A 15,264-nucleotide genomic window follows, 5' to 3' on the forward strand; every position below is an offset into this window, starting at 1 on the left:
ATTGTTAAATATCAAATAGTTACAGTCCTTTGTAGGGCAGCTGTGGCTACAATGTAGCTTGCCATCACCAGTGTGTGAATGTGTGTGTGTGTGAATGTGTGTGTGAATGGGTGAATGACTGAATGCAGTGTAAAATGCTTTGGGGTCCTTAGGGACTAAGTAAAGCGCTATACAAATACAGGCCATTTATCATTTACTGGTGACCACAGGATGAACAGTTTGGCATCAGGTATCACAACAGCAACAAAAACTCAAACACAAATGAACAGCAGAGACTCTATATGTTGGGTGTTTTTTTATTTCCTGTTTGCATGGCTTTAATCAATCTGTTTCAGTCCACACAACAGCAAGATCACAAACAGTCCTCTTTCTTTACTCAAAGCTTTGGTGTGTATGTGGATTAGTATGTGCATTATTGGAGGCAGAATCCCAGGACAGTTCCTGGGATTCTGCCTCCAATAATTGTCACATTTGCTGCTATTCCATTCTGTTTTGATGTTTGAAGAGGCAGCATAAAGGGGTGTGTGTGTGTGTGTGTGTGGGTGGGTGGGGAAGAAAAAGAAACAAGAAGCTGAGAGCTGGGCTAAGCTGCGTATTCAGATGAAGAGTGTAATTACAGCAGAAAGAGCACGCACTGGTGCAGATATGTTTACACAGTGTGCTGTGCTGGGGTAGGCTCATTACCAGAGATGGAGTTGAGAGGGAAGAGCTAGGGCAATCCTTCGCTCTCCTCTGCTTGGCATGTGAACAAGCTCGGTTTATGAAGAGCGGTAAGCTGATTCTTTTCCTCACTACAAGCGGAATATCCCCCGTCCTTTTCCTCCTCCTCCCACACACACACATCTATTTGAATGTGTGTATGTGGAGGAGGACAGGTGGAAGGAAATGGTGCCCATTTTCTTACTACTTCTTCACCACACCGCCGTTGCTTTCGACATTGACGGGTATCGTGGTTTCTGAGTGCTCAATGGCCGGTTTGATCAAAGGAGCCTCCACGGTCAGCACGCCTTCAGGAGAAAGGGCAGAGGTCACCTTCTCAACATCAGCTGAAGGGGGGAGGCTGCGAGGGAGGAATACAACACAATTAGGTCAGAAATCAGAAGAAAAGAAAACAATAAAACCTTGCTTCTCAGTGAGAAAAGGATCAGTGCTACAATTTAGTCAAAAACTAACAGGACCAAAGCGTTTAGTAAAACGAGTAAAGTTCAGTTGCAGCTTAGTGTGTGTTACTCTATGGCCCCTGGATGGCAGCAGAGCCCTATGAAGCTAAAGTCTACCAAGACTCAAGAAGGGATGAACCGCTTGAAGGCTGCTGCTATTTTTCAGAGCATGAAATTTAGCTATCAGCAGCCAGCCAGAACAGATCAGCCCATGAACTAAAGAGACTCACAGTATCAGAGTCACGATTTTAGAAAAATTAATCACACTTATGAATAAATCAAATCCAATTTAGAGGACGAACACCAAAGGCAATACCAGTCAGCCACAATAAAATTTGTACTTCTAAAACCTAAAGTCTTCAAGTGAGTAGTTGACATACTGCATGGGCCTCATCTTCCTTAAATTAGTTTGATTAATGGCAGGAAGTGATCAAGAGTACATCAAGATTCCTTTCTATTCTTTCTCAAGTAAAGACAAACTCACGTGTACTTCCTGGTGAAACTTCTGGACACAAAACCATGCTCATCTTTCCTCTCCTCGTGCTTACCTGTGGACACAGACAATGTACTTTAAGCTAGACTGAAAGATATATTTGCTATAAGGAGCAGTGCAAGAAGACATCTTGTTTACCATAGTAAAATAAACCTGTTGGGCGGAACAGTGCATACAGACTTCATTCCACTAATCTAAGCCTTAATTTATGCACTCTACTTTAGCACCTAATGAAAATAATAAATTGGATTGTATAAAGTATTTTTTACTGGTGCACAGTTACTTTTATAGAGTCCAGCCATAATCTGATTTGGACTTTGTGCTTTTTCAAAGCATTTATTTATGTGATCCACTAGTGGATATCCAGAGATTGCTCTTATGCTTAGCACAAAGACTACAGGCATCTTCCATCACCTCTGAAAGTTAATAATAAGCATTCTGTTTCTATTTTTAAAACTTGGCTGTGAAAACTAAACCTGGAGATGAATGGTTGTTGAGGTTTTTTTTTCCGAGGTTTTATGGACTGATGAAATGAGAGTGAGTCTTGATGGGCCAGATGGATGGGCCCGTGGCTGGATTGGTAATGGGCAGAGAGCTCCAGTCCGACTCAGACGCCAGCAAGGTGGAGGTGGAGTACTGGTTTGGGCTGGTATCATCAAAGATGAGCTTGTGGGGCCTTTTCGGGTTGAGGATGGAGTCAAGCTCAACTCCCAGTCCTACTGCCAGTTTCTGGAAGACATCTTCTTCAAGCAGTGGTACAGGAAGAAGTCTGCATCCTTCAAGAAAAACATGATTTTCATGCAGGACAATGCTCCATCACACGCGTCCAAATACTCCACAGCGTGGCTGGCAAGAAAGGGTATAAAAGAAGAAGAACTAATGACATGGCCACCTTGTTCACCTGATCTGAACCCCATGGAGAACCTGTGGTCCATCATCAAATGTGAGATTTACAAGGAGGGAAAACAGCACACCTCTCTGAACAGTGTCTGGGAGGCTGTGGTTGCTGCTGCACGCAATGTTGATGGTGAACAGATCAAAACACTGACAGAATCCATGGATGGCAGGCTTTTGAGTGTCCTTGCAAAGAAAGGTGGCTATATTGGTCGCTGATTTGTTTTTGTTTTGTTTTTGAATGTCAGAAATGTATATTTGTGAATGTGGAGATGTTATATTGGTTTCACTGGTAAAAGTAAATAATTGAAATGGGTATATATTTGTTTTTTGTTAAGTTGCCTAATAATTATGCACAGTAATAGTCACCTGCACACACAGATATCCCCCTAAAATAGCTAAAACTAAAAACAAACTAAAAACTACTTCCAAAAACATTCAGCTTTGATATTAATGAGTTTTTTGGGTTCATTGAGAACATGGTTGTTGTTCAATAATAACATTATTCCTCAAAAATACAACTTGCCTAATAATTCTGCACTCCCTGTATGTTAGGTTAACTCTAAAACTCATGCAGTTCAGTGCTACTGAACCACACCTCACCAGACTTAATCAGCCTCTTGTATCTCAGATGCCCTGCTATGAAGTTGCTGCCCTTCATTCTGCCTCTGAATACAGTAATATGTTTGTTGTGACAACGAACCGATAAAGGTTGCGGTCCAGAGAGAGCTGTGCGCTTTTCAACTGGACCAAATTGATTGTGTAACACACACTTTTTCAACAGCTAAACGAAGGGTCATTAGTTTTGACCGAGAGCTGCAGAGAGGTCGCACTTTGGTGTGTTTACAAAACTCTTCATTACACTGTTGTGTTTAAAATATCATCCTGGGTCACTGGTGATACATGGGGTGGAACATGGGGTGGCAAATTCCACTTGGATTGAATTTCGTGCTTTGTTTATCTTGGTGTTTCTGATGAGGTCCAGTCTCTGAGCTGGGAGATGTTGGGTACAGTCGGGGACTGAACACTGGACCTGGACAAGATCCAGCAGTCCTTTTAAAGTAGTGGACATACTGGCTAAGCTGCAGCTAAATCCCCAGCTCTGAGAATGGGATCCTTTGTGAAATAGCAGGCAGTGAGGCTGAGATTCACTCAGAGAAAAGAGAGCCCAGGGCTTCAGAGAACTAAGCTGCTATCTGATCAGTTCCACACTTTCTTCAGGTCTGCTTTGCTCCTGGCCGTCCTGGATGGACAGTGAGGCTGTTTTAACATTGTTTTGATGCCTGAGCGTCTTTAAAAGTCAACTCCCACATTTTGAACTGTGTCTTGTTTTGCGTCCAGTGGGCTTAGAGTCAAAACCCCCTGACCCTCCCAAGTCCCTGAACACATTACTCTATTGTCTCAATATGTTATGTAACTATGTAACCACCTCATGCTTTGTTCAGTTCTATCAGTTTTTGTTTTACAGAAGAAAAAGAGGCACTTAAGAAAACTAAAGTGAGACAGTGTGCATATCAACCAGTACAGCTGTCTAAAGTGTGTCACTCAAGGAACATCTGACAGGAAAATGACACCTTAGGTTTCAGGACATAAAACACTATGACCTTTCAATCATTCAATAAAGAGAGCGACAGAAATCAAATAAGTGCTCACCCGAGATTTCCACCACGCCATCTTTTGTCTTCACCATCAAGTCCTCAGGTGAGAAGTGGTTCACATCCAGCGATACCTTCCAGCTGTCTTGAGTCTGCTTGATCTCGGAAATGCCGCTGCTCAGCTGGCGGGACAGGGCCCGAGCCTGAGCCTGCTGAGCCATCATGTGGGTTGGATACATCAAGGGAGCATGCGGCGTCATTAGTTCTGGAGCCAGGATAGATGGCCTCAGGTACCCTGGCCAGTGGGTGCTGGGGAATGCAGCGATGTCCTCGGGCAGGGCGGGCATACCGAAGGTCTGGTCAAAGATACGGCTGCTCTGGTGCCAGTCACGAAATGGGTCCCAGCTCGGAGTGCGGACCAAGGTGAAAGGAATACGTCTCTCAGCCATGATGATCTGGGAATTTCTTCTAAGCTTCAGAGGAGTGTTGCTGTGTGCAGATCAAGAGCCCCTTGGCCTCTCTGGAAGTGTTTTCTTAATGTGCTGTCTGCCTCTCAGCTGAGAGCTTTTATACGCAATGACACCACCCCTTATCAACAGAACCCTCCCTTCAGACTCAAGCCCCATACCTCATGCCTCCAGAATGTTTTACGAAAGCACTAGAATATCTATTTATAGCGGAAGTAGCACTGGAATGGAATCCAACAGGAAGACCCTCCCATGTAACAGTTGCCCTAGGCACTGAGTGCTGTGTGTAAACCCCCTTCTCCTCTCCCTGTGCATCTCAAAGAGCCAGAAGAATCTGGGAGGCTTCTGTCCGTCTACTTACAAGCTAACATGCTATTCTTAACAACGCTATGGTGCGCTATGAACCCATTCAGCCCTGAATGAAATATACAGTAGAATATCAGTTTGGTACATGAAGGCAAATGACTTGACTGGATTAAAACTGGAGGAAAATCCACCATGTTCACACCTGCCTATTCATACTTCTTTGTCACAAAGGGGGAATTAACAAGCTGTAGTGTCTCAAGTCTTCTGTTAACCTGACAGTCTTTCATTGTTTACTGGATGTTAATGCCGCGTGATACTGCAATTTTGGTATCAATCCAAAACCAAGTAAATACACGGCCAGTATTACTAATACTAGTACACATATTTTAAACTATGAAGGCAGTTTATCTAGGGGGGAGTAGTATGTCATGATTTATGACATTAATCGCCAGTTTCCAAATTCTGAATACATTTTAATGACCACTGACCACATTTTAATGACCATCATGATTTTTACTTTCCACATGAAGTAGTTGAAAGAATCCCCCCACACACACACCTTTCAGCTTTTCTTGTAATTTGTATTTTGGGCTTTTTGGAGACCTGGAACGTAAATGTGTCTGTCTCTTAAGCACTTTGGGTCAACTTTTGTTTTAAATGTGCTACATGTGACAGTGAAAAAAATGACTTAAGAGGGCTACATACTGAAGAGGATAGAAACAAAATATTGATCCTATTATCAATCTTATATCAATACCAGCCATGGTATTAATACTTGGATAGATCTGCCCACCTGTACTGTACGTAAGGCTGTAAGGCTCTTGGGTTGACTCCAAAAATCTGTCATAGAGCCTTATTTACTTCTGTGTACGACATGCTGTGCTAAACTTACTAAGCAGAAGAAAATTTTGACATGTAACAATATTCGAAATATCTCTTTCACAATTTTGGGAAAACACATTTGGAAAGGTGTAACATTTGTTCCGTTATTTGAGGTTATGAATGTTATTTGACTGGAGGCATAACTCACAGAAACACGAGGGATCGCCAGACTTTTTAAGAAGACTTTTGATAGTCCTGACTGCCCTCTCGGCCTCCCCGTTGCTCTGAGGGAAGTAGGGACTGGATGTCACATGACTAAAACCCCATTCTTGTGCAAATCTTGTGAAGGAATCAAACAAAAACTGAGGTCCATTATCAGAGCGAACCCGCTCTGGTATGCCATGACGTGCAAAGATTGATTTACAGTGCTCGATCACTGCCTCTGATGTTGTAGATGTCAGTTTGGCAACTTCGAAGAATCTGGAAAAGTAATCCACAATGACCAGGTACTGTTTATTCTCTATCTGGAACAGATCAGTTCCAACCATGGCCCACGGTCTTTGTGGGAACTCAGTAGGTAGCATGGTTTCTTTGTGTTTAGTCCGCTCACGGCAGCAAGTGTCACAGGTCCTGATCACTTTTATTAGCTCACTGCTCAGGCCTGCTCACTGCTCAGAGAGAGCTCTCGAAACAACTGCGGGTGACTTGAAACTGACTCATGAAGTCATGCCTTTTTTCACGCAGCTCCTCTATGGCTGACCTTTAGCCTGGCCCCGACGCCGAAACCTTGAAAAATGAGTGTCCTTTATTATTTTTCACCCCCCCCCCCCCCCCCCCCCCCACACACAACAACAACCCAGCAGAAACGTTCCTACCTCTTAACATTTACCTGATACTAGAACATTAAAATCAGCTAATTTAGCTGAGTTGGTCTTACGGGTCGTGGTCTGGTCCATGCTGCTCATTGTCACAGTTTACTGGCAGTCTTGATGGAAGTGTGCCACTGTTAATTTAATAACTATCGACCAGTGGACTTTGCTGCTGTGACACTAAGAGTGTCTGCTGTGAAAGGTGTCCTATTGAGCTGTACACTTCTGACACAAAGTGAGCAGGTGTCACAGGGACATGCCTCTATGTCTCACAGTGTTACACAGACAGAGGAGAAGGGAAAAAACTAACATAAACTGACAGTTCAGCTACAACAGTGATAGTAACTGAGAAATCTCGAGGAAGTGTTCAGACGGAAATGGAGGTTATGTTAATTAATTTGATATATATGGCAAAGTAAGTATTTCTGGAAAATATAGCTCAGGTCTCAATGTAAGAAATCTAATCCCTCAAAGTTACAGCACAGGATGTGAGATCTGCCTCTAAAATAAGCCATATCTTCCTGTCAGCCCCAGTTGGAGAACATTCTAGCCTACTTAATAGAGAGAGGCTTCATGTTTTTGGTCAAGGTTCTCATCAGTGCCATCTGTAGGAAGATACATACACAGCACCAACAAGTTATCGCTGACTGCACCTGAAGGCAGAGAGAAGAACTCAAAAACTGGATCATTTCCCCATTTGTTTCTGTTTATTGTCAGGTATAATAACTTGTACAATACAAAGAATGATTTGTAGAATCAAAGGGGCGATGTTATACTTGGAATAAATGGTCAGGCTGCAGAGCATCACAGCTGGGATAAGTGTGGTTACACTGGAAATGCATGTCATGAGACCGGGTGAATGGTAAGGAAGACTTAGGCTGATCCCTGATTGTATCACCTGTTTGTTAACCACCCTCATGGAGGTGCAGACACAGCCTGCTGCCGTGCCTGCCAAGCCATCGCTCATTATCTTTTGTAGCCAGCAACTGGGGAGACCTCTGCTAGAATTGTATGGCCAATTATACAAGGGACTGAAATATGGAGTGACTGGAAATGTACAGTAGAGCAGAGTAATTGATTCTTCAGGCTGCTTCAGGCCGAGTCATCTTCCTCCCTCGGCACAGACAGAGCCACAGCAGCCCCGCGTTACCATGAGTCATTATATCGGCTGGGGACGCGATAATGGCAGTCGTGGGAGTAACTGTGGGTGAATGCTCAGTTCAACCGACTCAAAAATCAGAGCTCCTTAAACACATAGCAGTGAATCTGTGCACTGCTTGTTGATCTGATAACAGGAGCGAACCTTTGCAACAAGAAACCGATTCTGTATCATAACTTGGAGCTTTACAGTACTTTTCTCACATCTGCAGCAAACCCATCTCCAAACCATGATCCAACTGCTTCACAGCAAAATGATAAATATATTAAACAATAAATAACCTAATAAATAAATGAATAAATACAGCGAGTTTCATAAATAGCTGAGATCAACTCACAAATGTGCATGGAGACTTTTTGCAGTACGGTACCATACAGCAGCTCATGTAAATCATTACCTCGTTGATCTTTGCAAAGGAGGTTCAAACTCACACACACATACACACACTCACACAGTCTCGCACAGGATTAGCATAACAAACGTAATTACTTAAACAGGGAAGAGAGTAAAAGTATGTAACACATACAGCCCCCCCCCCTCCCCGTTTCATTCACCTCTGTTTGCAAAGGTCAGGGGGAAGGGGCAGGGCAGATTCACCCTGCTGGCACGTCTCATTTCCATCAGGTCCCTTGAGTCTCTCCTGATGCATCATGCTGAACATACCTATTCAAACTATATGGAATATACAGTGCATAGTTTACAAAGCCAAACTTAAGAGAGTTTACATCTGTACAGACAAATCTATGCAATACAGTTTTCTCCTAAAAAAAAAAAAAAAAAATTTTTTTATTTCTTTTCCTGATTCATCCTCTGACTTCTCTTTTGTTCTCTTTTTGTTGATCTGTGTGAACCGGAAGTCTTTGGGGCTGATGAGAGAAAACAAAGTGATTCTCTGAAATGTACAGTAAGCTGTGTGATTTCGATGTGTCTGCCTTCTTTTCGTCTTCTACTCAGCCCCTCTTTTCAGGATATATTTGATATATATCTATATATATATATACTTATAACTGTTGTTAACTGTTATTGAATGTATTTTTGGTAGCTGTGTGGAAGATGAGAAGGAAAGTGCTAACATACATTTGTTCTTTGGGCTCAGCCAATTCATTTTAGACATGTAAAAAAGAAAAATCCTTTCCTTGAATGTGTGAGAAGACATGAACAGTGACCGCCAATATCATGGTATTGTGCTATATCAAAATACATTTTCCTCTCTTTGATCCAGGCTCTGTGTTAGAGATAGAATGGTCCATGGTGAAGGAGTTTGGATCCCAGTCTGTACAGCTGTGCGGCTTCTGCTGAGGACTTGCTAAGGATAAGTAATGAATCTACCGGAGTGCAGCAGGTTTAACAGCACTTCTCCTTCTTTTGTTCCGGTTTTTTTTTTCTTTTTTTTTTCTTTTTTCTTTTTTCATTCTCGTTCTGCTGGTTGCCATCAGAACCCCGGGCTGTCATAGCTGCTGCGGCTGTAATAACTGTGGTGGCTGCGGGAGCGGCTCCTGCTGCGACTCCAGCTCCGGCTTTGGCTGCGACTCCAGCTGTGGCTGCGGCTCCAGCTCTGGCTCCGGCTCCTGCTGTGGCTCCTGCTGTGACTTCTGCTGCGGCTGTAGCTGCTGTAGCTGCGGCTGCGGCTGGATCGTGACGGGCTGCTGTCGTAGCTGGAAGATGAAGGACTGGGCCGGTAATATGGGATGGGCCGCTTCCGAGCACTGGAGGAGGGAGAAAAATAAGGGTTTGAACAGTTAGTCCTATGTCCTAGTCCTATTTCCTATGGTTAGAGTGTTAAATCTGATGTTAAAGCATGATTAAGGCAATCAGTGTTAGGTCTCAGAGTGGTGACGTGTAATTAGTACAGGATCTGAAAGAGAGCAGCTATGTGGGTTAAAAAGAAGCTCTTCAGCCACACACACACACACACACACACACACACACACACACACACACACACACACACACACACACACACACACACACACACACATATAGCAGAAAAATGCATGTGTTTAGTTGAAGTTCAAGCTTAGATTGCCTTGTTAATAGCCACCCTGGAAGTACTTCCTGTAAAGTAATTAGCCGTTAGTTCCTTAAAGAACCTCATCTTCTCAGTGGAGGGCAACACCCAGAAAATAAAAATCAAGAGTCAGTGGTGCAGGGAGAGATAAACGCTATCAAGGTATCCCTGCTGCTATGAGGTGCATTTCACAAGCAGCGCTGTAGATAACTCAACCCCAGCTTTTGTCTTCTACATTGGCTGTGGGAATCAACAGTATGAGCAATAAGGTGTGTGGGGGAAAGAGGGGGGGCTTCCACTCTAATAAACCTTGATAGCGCTTTAATCTTTGCATCCTTTGTGTTACAACATTAGTGCAGAAACACAGCAGAGTGCAGCTCTAGAGTTGGAGTGAGTTTCAGGAAAGAGATGAAGAAGCGGAGAAAGGACAGAGGAGGAAGCCTGGTTTACTCATGGGAGCTCTGATGATTTGCTGCTCAGCCAAACTTCAGAAGTCACGGTATTGGGGTCCTGCTGCACGGCAACTGTTACCGGGGTAACTAGCCGGCAGCAGTCGGGTTCAGCAGCAGCCCGTTGTCCTGGTGTCGGGACCTTTAAGGACTGAAGTGAAAGATAACAAAGTACACACATTTCACCCATGGCTATTTACACTCGAACGAGAAGGTTGCAGAGGTAACACAGGGAGAGGCTGAAACACATTTCATCTGCAGGTGGGACTTTCTTCTTCTTCCGTTTGTCTGAATAATTAACTCCACCTAAAAGCATTTCTATTGGTAACAATGAAATGATCATATGAGAATAAATTATGAAATCTAAGAAGTAAGCAGGAAACAAATATGTGGATGAGTCTAATAAATGGTTTTAAAAAGACTCATCACAATGGAATAGAACAACTGGAACAACTAAATTAACCAATGAAATCTTTTGCTCAGTTCAGTTAATTTTCATTTTACATCCTCATTCTTACGTCTTATTTTATATCTCGTATTGAAGCACTTTGGTCACAAATCACTCAATATTAAAAAAAATAAGGGCAATAACTGAAAACATTTATCAATTTAAGTGACTAGCTCTACACTTTCAGGTCCTCAGATCTCATATTTACATACTTTCTGAGATGTACACTTTTATCCGTGTAATGGTATCCGTGTACCTGGGCTTCAAATAATGTGTACAGCACACAGAGTTAACTTATGTGTAGATGATTTGCACTAAGCAAACACGTGGATTTAAGAGAGAAATTGAATAAAGGACTTTTCTTGGATCATATTTACACTGCTCACAAAAGGAAGACTTGATCATCACAGTATAACAGACAGTCAAACTTCAGCTGTCAACATGTCCAATTAGAAAGTATAAACCATGGTGAATCAATTTCACCTGCTTTGGTGTAAATAAAAGCAACAATAAGTAGACTGGAAGGGCAACAACAAGGCAATCCCCCCCCCCCCACCCAAAAGGGGATAATCTTCCTATACACCAATGCTCTTTCCTTATCCCCCCGACAGTTTTTTCTATATTTATGCTTTTTGCTACTGTCCTTGTCACTACTGGTAGCATGAGACAGTACCTGCACCTCATTGAGGCAGCATAACTTTTCAACTCCTCCAGGAAGGCATGATCATATGTGCAGCATCTCACAGTACAGTCTCAAGAGTGTGAAGGACATACAGGCCATTACACGAGGAAAGCTGGACAAGCCTGTAGAGCCAGCAGCATGACCAATACAAAATGACCTTCAGTGGTCTATTTATGTGTATGTTTCTGACAAAACTGTCAGAAACAGACTCTATGAGGGTGGCAAGAGGTCCTGATGTCCTTTAGTGGGACCTGTGCTCACTGTCCACCATCATGCAGCTCAACTAGACTTCACCTGTAAACAGCAGAACTGGCAGGTCCTCCCACTGCTGCCCTGTTCTCGTCACAGATAAGAGCTGGTTCACACTGAATACATGTGGAAACATGAAACAGTCTGGAGTCTGTGGCAGATGTTATACATTTACAGCATCATCCAGCATGACTGGTGTGGCAGTGGGACGGTGATGGTCTGGGGATGCATATCTTTGGAGGGGTCACACAGACTTCCATGTGTTGACCCTCTAAAGCCTGAACCATGAAATACTTGCCAGAAAATTCAAATTCAAATGTTTTTTGAACCTTCTAACAAATAACAAAAAATAAGATTATAATATATCCTAATATAATTTATGTTTCAATTTGTGTCATTTTTGCTATATCGTGCAGTTTGTTCACAGTAACACTGTGTGTATCTGATTGTGTGTGTCAGGTTTTTAAGGTAAAAAACTAATGTATCAAATATGATCCACTTGGCGTTACAGGGTTAACCCAGTGCACCCTGACTGCTTTTAGGTACGAGGATCAAATCCTCAGATGGTGTCAGACTTTATGCTGTTCCTGGAACTTGACTTTACACAAGTTCATTGATTCAGGTGTGGGAGACACTATCCATGTCTCAGTGGGACTGTGGGCAGACATTGCCAACTGGTCATTGCAGGTTTTCATTTGTTTTCATGAACTAGACATTAACATTACTAGGCCTGATACATAAAGACTCAAACTGATATTTGGATGTTGGCAAGTCAAACCAAGGTGGAATTTACTATAAAGCAAAACAGGCAATTTCACTTGCATTTCTGCTTTTGTGTACTCACAGTTTTAGCTGTAAGTCTACACAGAGCTGTATGTATCTGGTCCCAGGTATCACCAAAAGGCACATTTTTTGCAGTTTCAGTTCAATCTTTCTACTGAAATGACTCAGAAACACCATATGATTTGTAGTTTTTGTTGGTAGCATGTTTGCTTTTAATTCATACAGTATTTCAATTCTCTAGTGCTATAGTTAGGCAATAATAAAAACTTGTTTAGTGAGGGACATTGCAGTAAATGAAAGTACAAAACTATTACACATGGTATGTCATCTCTAAAGGAAATGAAACATGATGGCAGAGTAAAAACCCAAACATAAAGGACAGTGACCACTTTATGTCCCTCATGATGCCCATAGAAAGTCTGAAATAGATGTTTAAAAGCAGGAGGTAACATTTTCTGTCTACCAGAGCTCCACCCTTATAATGACTGCATCCATTTATGCCTGTGGTTTTTCATTTTTATTCCACATAAAGGATTTAATGGCTCTTAATGGGTTTCTTAAAAATTACCAGTCGTGAGTTGAAACAGAAGCAAAATCCCTTCTCTTTATTTCTTTTGACTACCTTTGTTGTAATTTGAAGCTATGAAAGAATGACTTTTACCCCAGCATGAGTACCATCCTGCCAAACCATGGGACATGCTTTAAGTGTAACGCATTAAAGTGTCTCATATTTAAGAGCCACTCAGGCCTGTGAGAAAGAACAAGATACATGGCTGTGTTATTCTGGGGCTCGGTCCTTGCAGGGAAGAGCTGAAACACACACACAATGCGGAGGAGAAGTGTGTTTAATCATGTGGCGTTACCTGGTGATCCTGCGAGCCTCCATGAAGCTGGGTGAATCTCTTCTTCTTTTGCGGATAGGTGAGTAGCTGCGTGAACGGCGGCGAGCTCGGCTGTCGGTGTCAGAGCGATTGGCACTCTCCCTGTCCCTGTGTGACACACAAATCAGTCACACCATCGACCAATGGGAGCATATTATAAATAAATCTACTATACATCAGACAGCGGCTCACCTGGAGGCGTTCTGCCTATTGTGCGGGGACTTGGCCTTGCTGGGTCCTCTGTCTTTGGAGGCAGAAGGCGAGGATGAACGCCCGCTGCTCCAGGAGCTGCTGCGCTGTCGGAGGTTTGCCTTGCTCCCGACTTTGTTGGCTGACGTGTGCCCTGGAGACGCTGATGTGCTCCGGTGGCGTGCCTGACCCCGACTGGATTGGTGGTGTCTCTTGGAAGAGTGGCCACCTTTTCCCCTGGGGGAATGGGAAGTATAATCCACCAGATGTCAAACAGTTCTCTCTCATTTGCAAAGCCAAAGCGGTGAGGTCCAGCAGTGATAAGAGCCTGAAAGTGCACAACTGCAATGGAAGGCTTACTTTCTGTGGTGACGAGAGCTCCTCCCTCTGTAAGTATGGTTGTGCTGGGAGTGGGTCGAATCACTGCTGTGAGCAGGGGAGTGGGAGCTCTTATTCTGACCTCTCTGGCCTCCTCTCCTCACTGACGCCTTGCTCAGAGAGCTCCCTATAGCTGTGCCCCTGCCATCGACACTCCCAGTATCTTCTGCCACACACATCTTTCCCATCTGGTTCCTGATAGGGGCGCTGTGAATCTTGTGCTCTCTCAGCAGAGATGACTGGACGCTTGCAGAGCTGGCAGTCAGCATGTGGAACTTCTGTAGAGAAATGATGACCAACAAAAGGGAAAAAAAAGAAAAGAAAAAAGAAAAAAAAGGATAAAAATAGCATCAGAGAGTTTTCAAGTTGGTAATTGAGAGCTATGGTGTACTTGCCAAAAGAAGGTAAACATCTAAAAGAAAAAGATCTAGGTTTTCTCCATATGGCTTATAGATAGTCCTCTATGGTGCAGCGCATGCAATACTTGGCATGCAAAACCATAATGAGTTGAAGAAATAATAATCGCAAAAACAAACAAAAATCTAGGAAAAGGGGGAAGAGAGGGTAGAAAAAAGAAACAAAACAAAACTGTGAACCAAATAATTTTAAGAGCAGAGGCAGAAATTAGAGAGATACAGATTTTGTAGAGTAGAAACAGAGGACTTCTTCAGTTTTTTCAGTAATGGTTAAAAAAAGAAACGAAACAGAAAGAGAAGACAACTTGACGGAACATCACAGAAATGGAAGGAACAAAATAAAGATCACAATTATTGTATCAATCGAATCAGAAAACAAATCTTCTGCTACTCAATTTTCTCTTTCTGGATTTTTTTTCCTGAAGACAATTGCTGAGATGTGAACAGCGACCCATTTTCTTTGTTTTTTTTTTATGGTTACTCCCTTTAACTCCCTTCTGGTTAACATCCACTTACCAATAAAGTGGTATTCCCTCCTTTAGTAGGTAAGGTATGAAGAAAAGGGAAAAGTGGGGCAACATAAGTGCATCATTAGATTCACAAAATGCAAGAGAAAAAGACACAAAACCCTTCCCTGCCAGTGACTCATGAGACAATGCATGGAAATCAATAGAAAAGAACTGAAAAGCAAAGAGGAAAACCACAATGTGCAGGGAGTCCCTCACACAGAGAGTTAAATCCTCTGGGTCCAGTCACCTTCCTAAACATCACAGAGCAACGGGTCGGTGAGAGTTAAAGATACTTCCTTTACCTTTTTGCTCTTAGTGTGCTTTATATAATGAGACAGCCTGACATGTTTGCTAGTTAACTATCTCAGTGTCCGTGCTTGTGGACTCTTTAATGTCTTTCATACAGGACACTTACAGTTCTCACACTAGCAGAATTTTGCTATTACATGTAGTTCCAGGGAGTTGTTGCTACATTAGAGAGTGCTGTATTAATAGGCTTAAAAAACT

At 42.8% G+C, this 15,264-nt stretch overlaps 2 protein-coding genes across 5 annotated transcripts in view; both read right to left on the reverse strand.

The window, feature by feature from the left end:
• Window positions 1-280: 280 nt before the first annotated feature.
• On the reverse strand, window positions 281-4,698 carry hspb1 (heat shock protein, alpha-crystallin-related, 1). Its single transcript, XM_040050963.1, has 3 exons — window positions 4,201-4,698; window positions 1,645-1,708; window positions 281-1,060 (listed from the first exon to the last, which is right to left on the reverse strand). The coding sequence occupies exons 1-3, from the start codon at window positions 4,589-4,591 to the stop codon at window positions 904-906; spliced, it is 612 nt and encodes a 203-aa protein (XP_039906897.1). The 5' UTR covers window positions 4,592-4,698; the 3' UTR covers window positions 281-903.
• A 2,887-nt stretch (window positions 4,699-7,585) lies between these two features.
• Window positions 7,586-15,264, reverse strand: part of srrm3 (serine/arginine repetitive matrix 3) — a 161,068-nt gene continuing 153,389 nt past the window's right edge. For all 4 annotated transcript variants that reach the window (XM_040050247.1, XM_040050248.1, XM_040050249.1 and 1 more), the window contains 4 exons: window positions 13,815-14,110; window positions 13,458-13,691; window positions 13,248-13,373; window positions 7,586-9,471 (listed from right to left, as the gene is read on the reverse strand). In XM_040050247.1, the coding sequence (XP_039906181.1) occupies window positions 9,198-9,471; window positions 13,248-13,373; window positions 13,458-13,691; window positions 13,815-14,110 (930 nt within the window). In that variant the 3' untranslated portion in view covers window positions 7,586-9,197. The remainder of the gene's footprint in view (window positions 9,472-13,247; window positions 13,374-13,457; window positions 13,692-13,814; window positions 14,111-15,264) is intronic.

The sequence above is a fragment of the Simochromis diagramma genome, unplaced genomic scaffold (assembly GCF_900408965.1).
Source record: "Simochromis diagramma unplaced genomic scaffold, fSimDia1.1 OVJJ01000131.1, whole genome shotgun sequence".
NCBI lineage: Eukaryota > Metazoa > Chordata > Actinopteri > Cichliformes > Cichlidae > Simochromis > Simochromis diagramma.

Excerpts from the sequence above, each read along its gene's own strand:
- hspb1 (XM_040050963.1), bottom strand. The coding sequence starts at position 4,591 with ATGGCTGAGAGACGTATTCCTTTCACCTTGGTCCGCACTCCGAGCTGG. Across the intron at positions 1,709-4,200 it reads TGGCGTGGTGGAAATCTCGG|GTAAGCACGAGGAGAGGAAA; the intron begins GTGAGCACTTAT and ends CTGTGTCCACAG. Across the intron at positions 1,061-1,644 it reads AGTTTCACCAGGAAGTACAC|CCTCCCCCCTTCAGCTGATG; the intron begins GTGAGTTTGTCT and ends CCTCCCTCGCAG.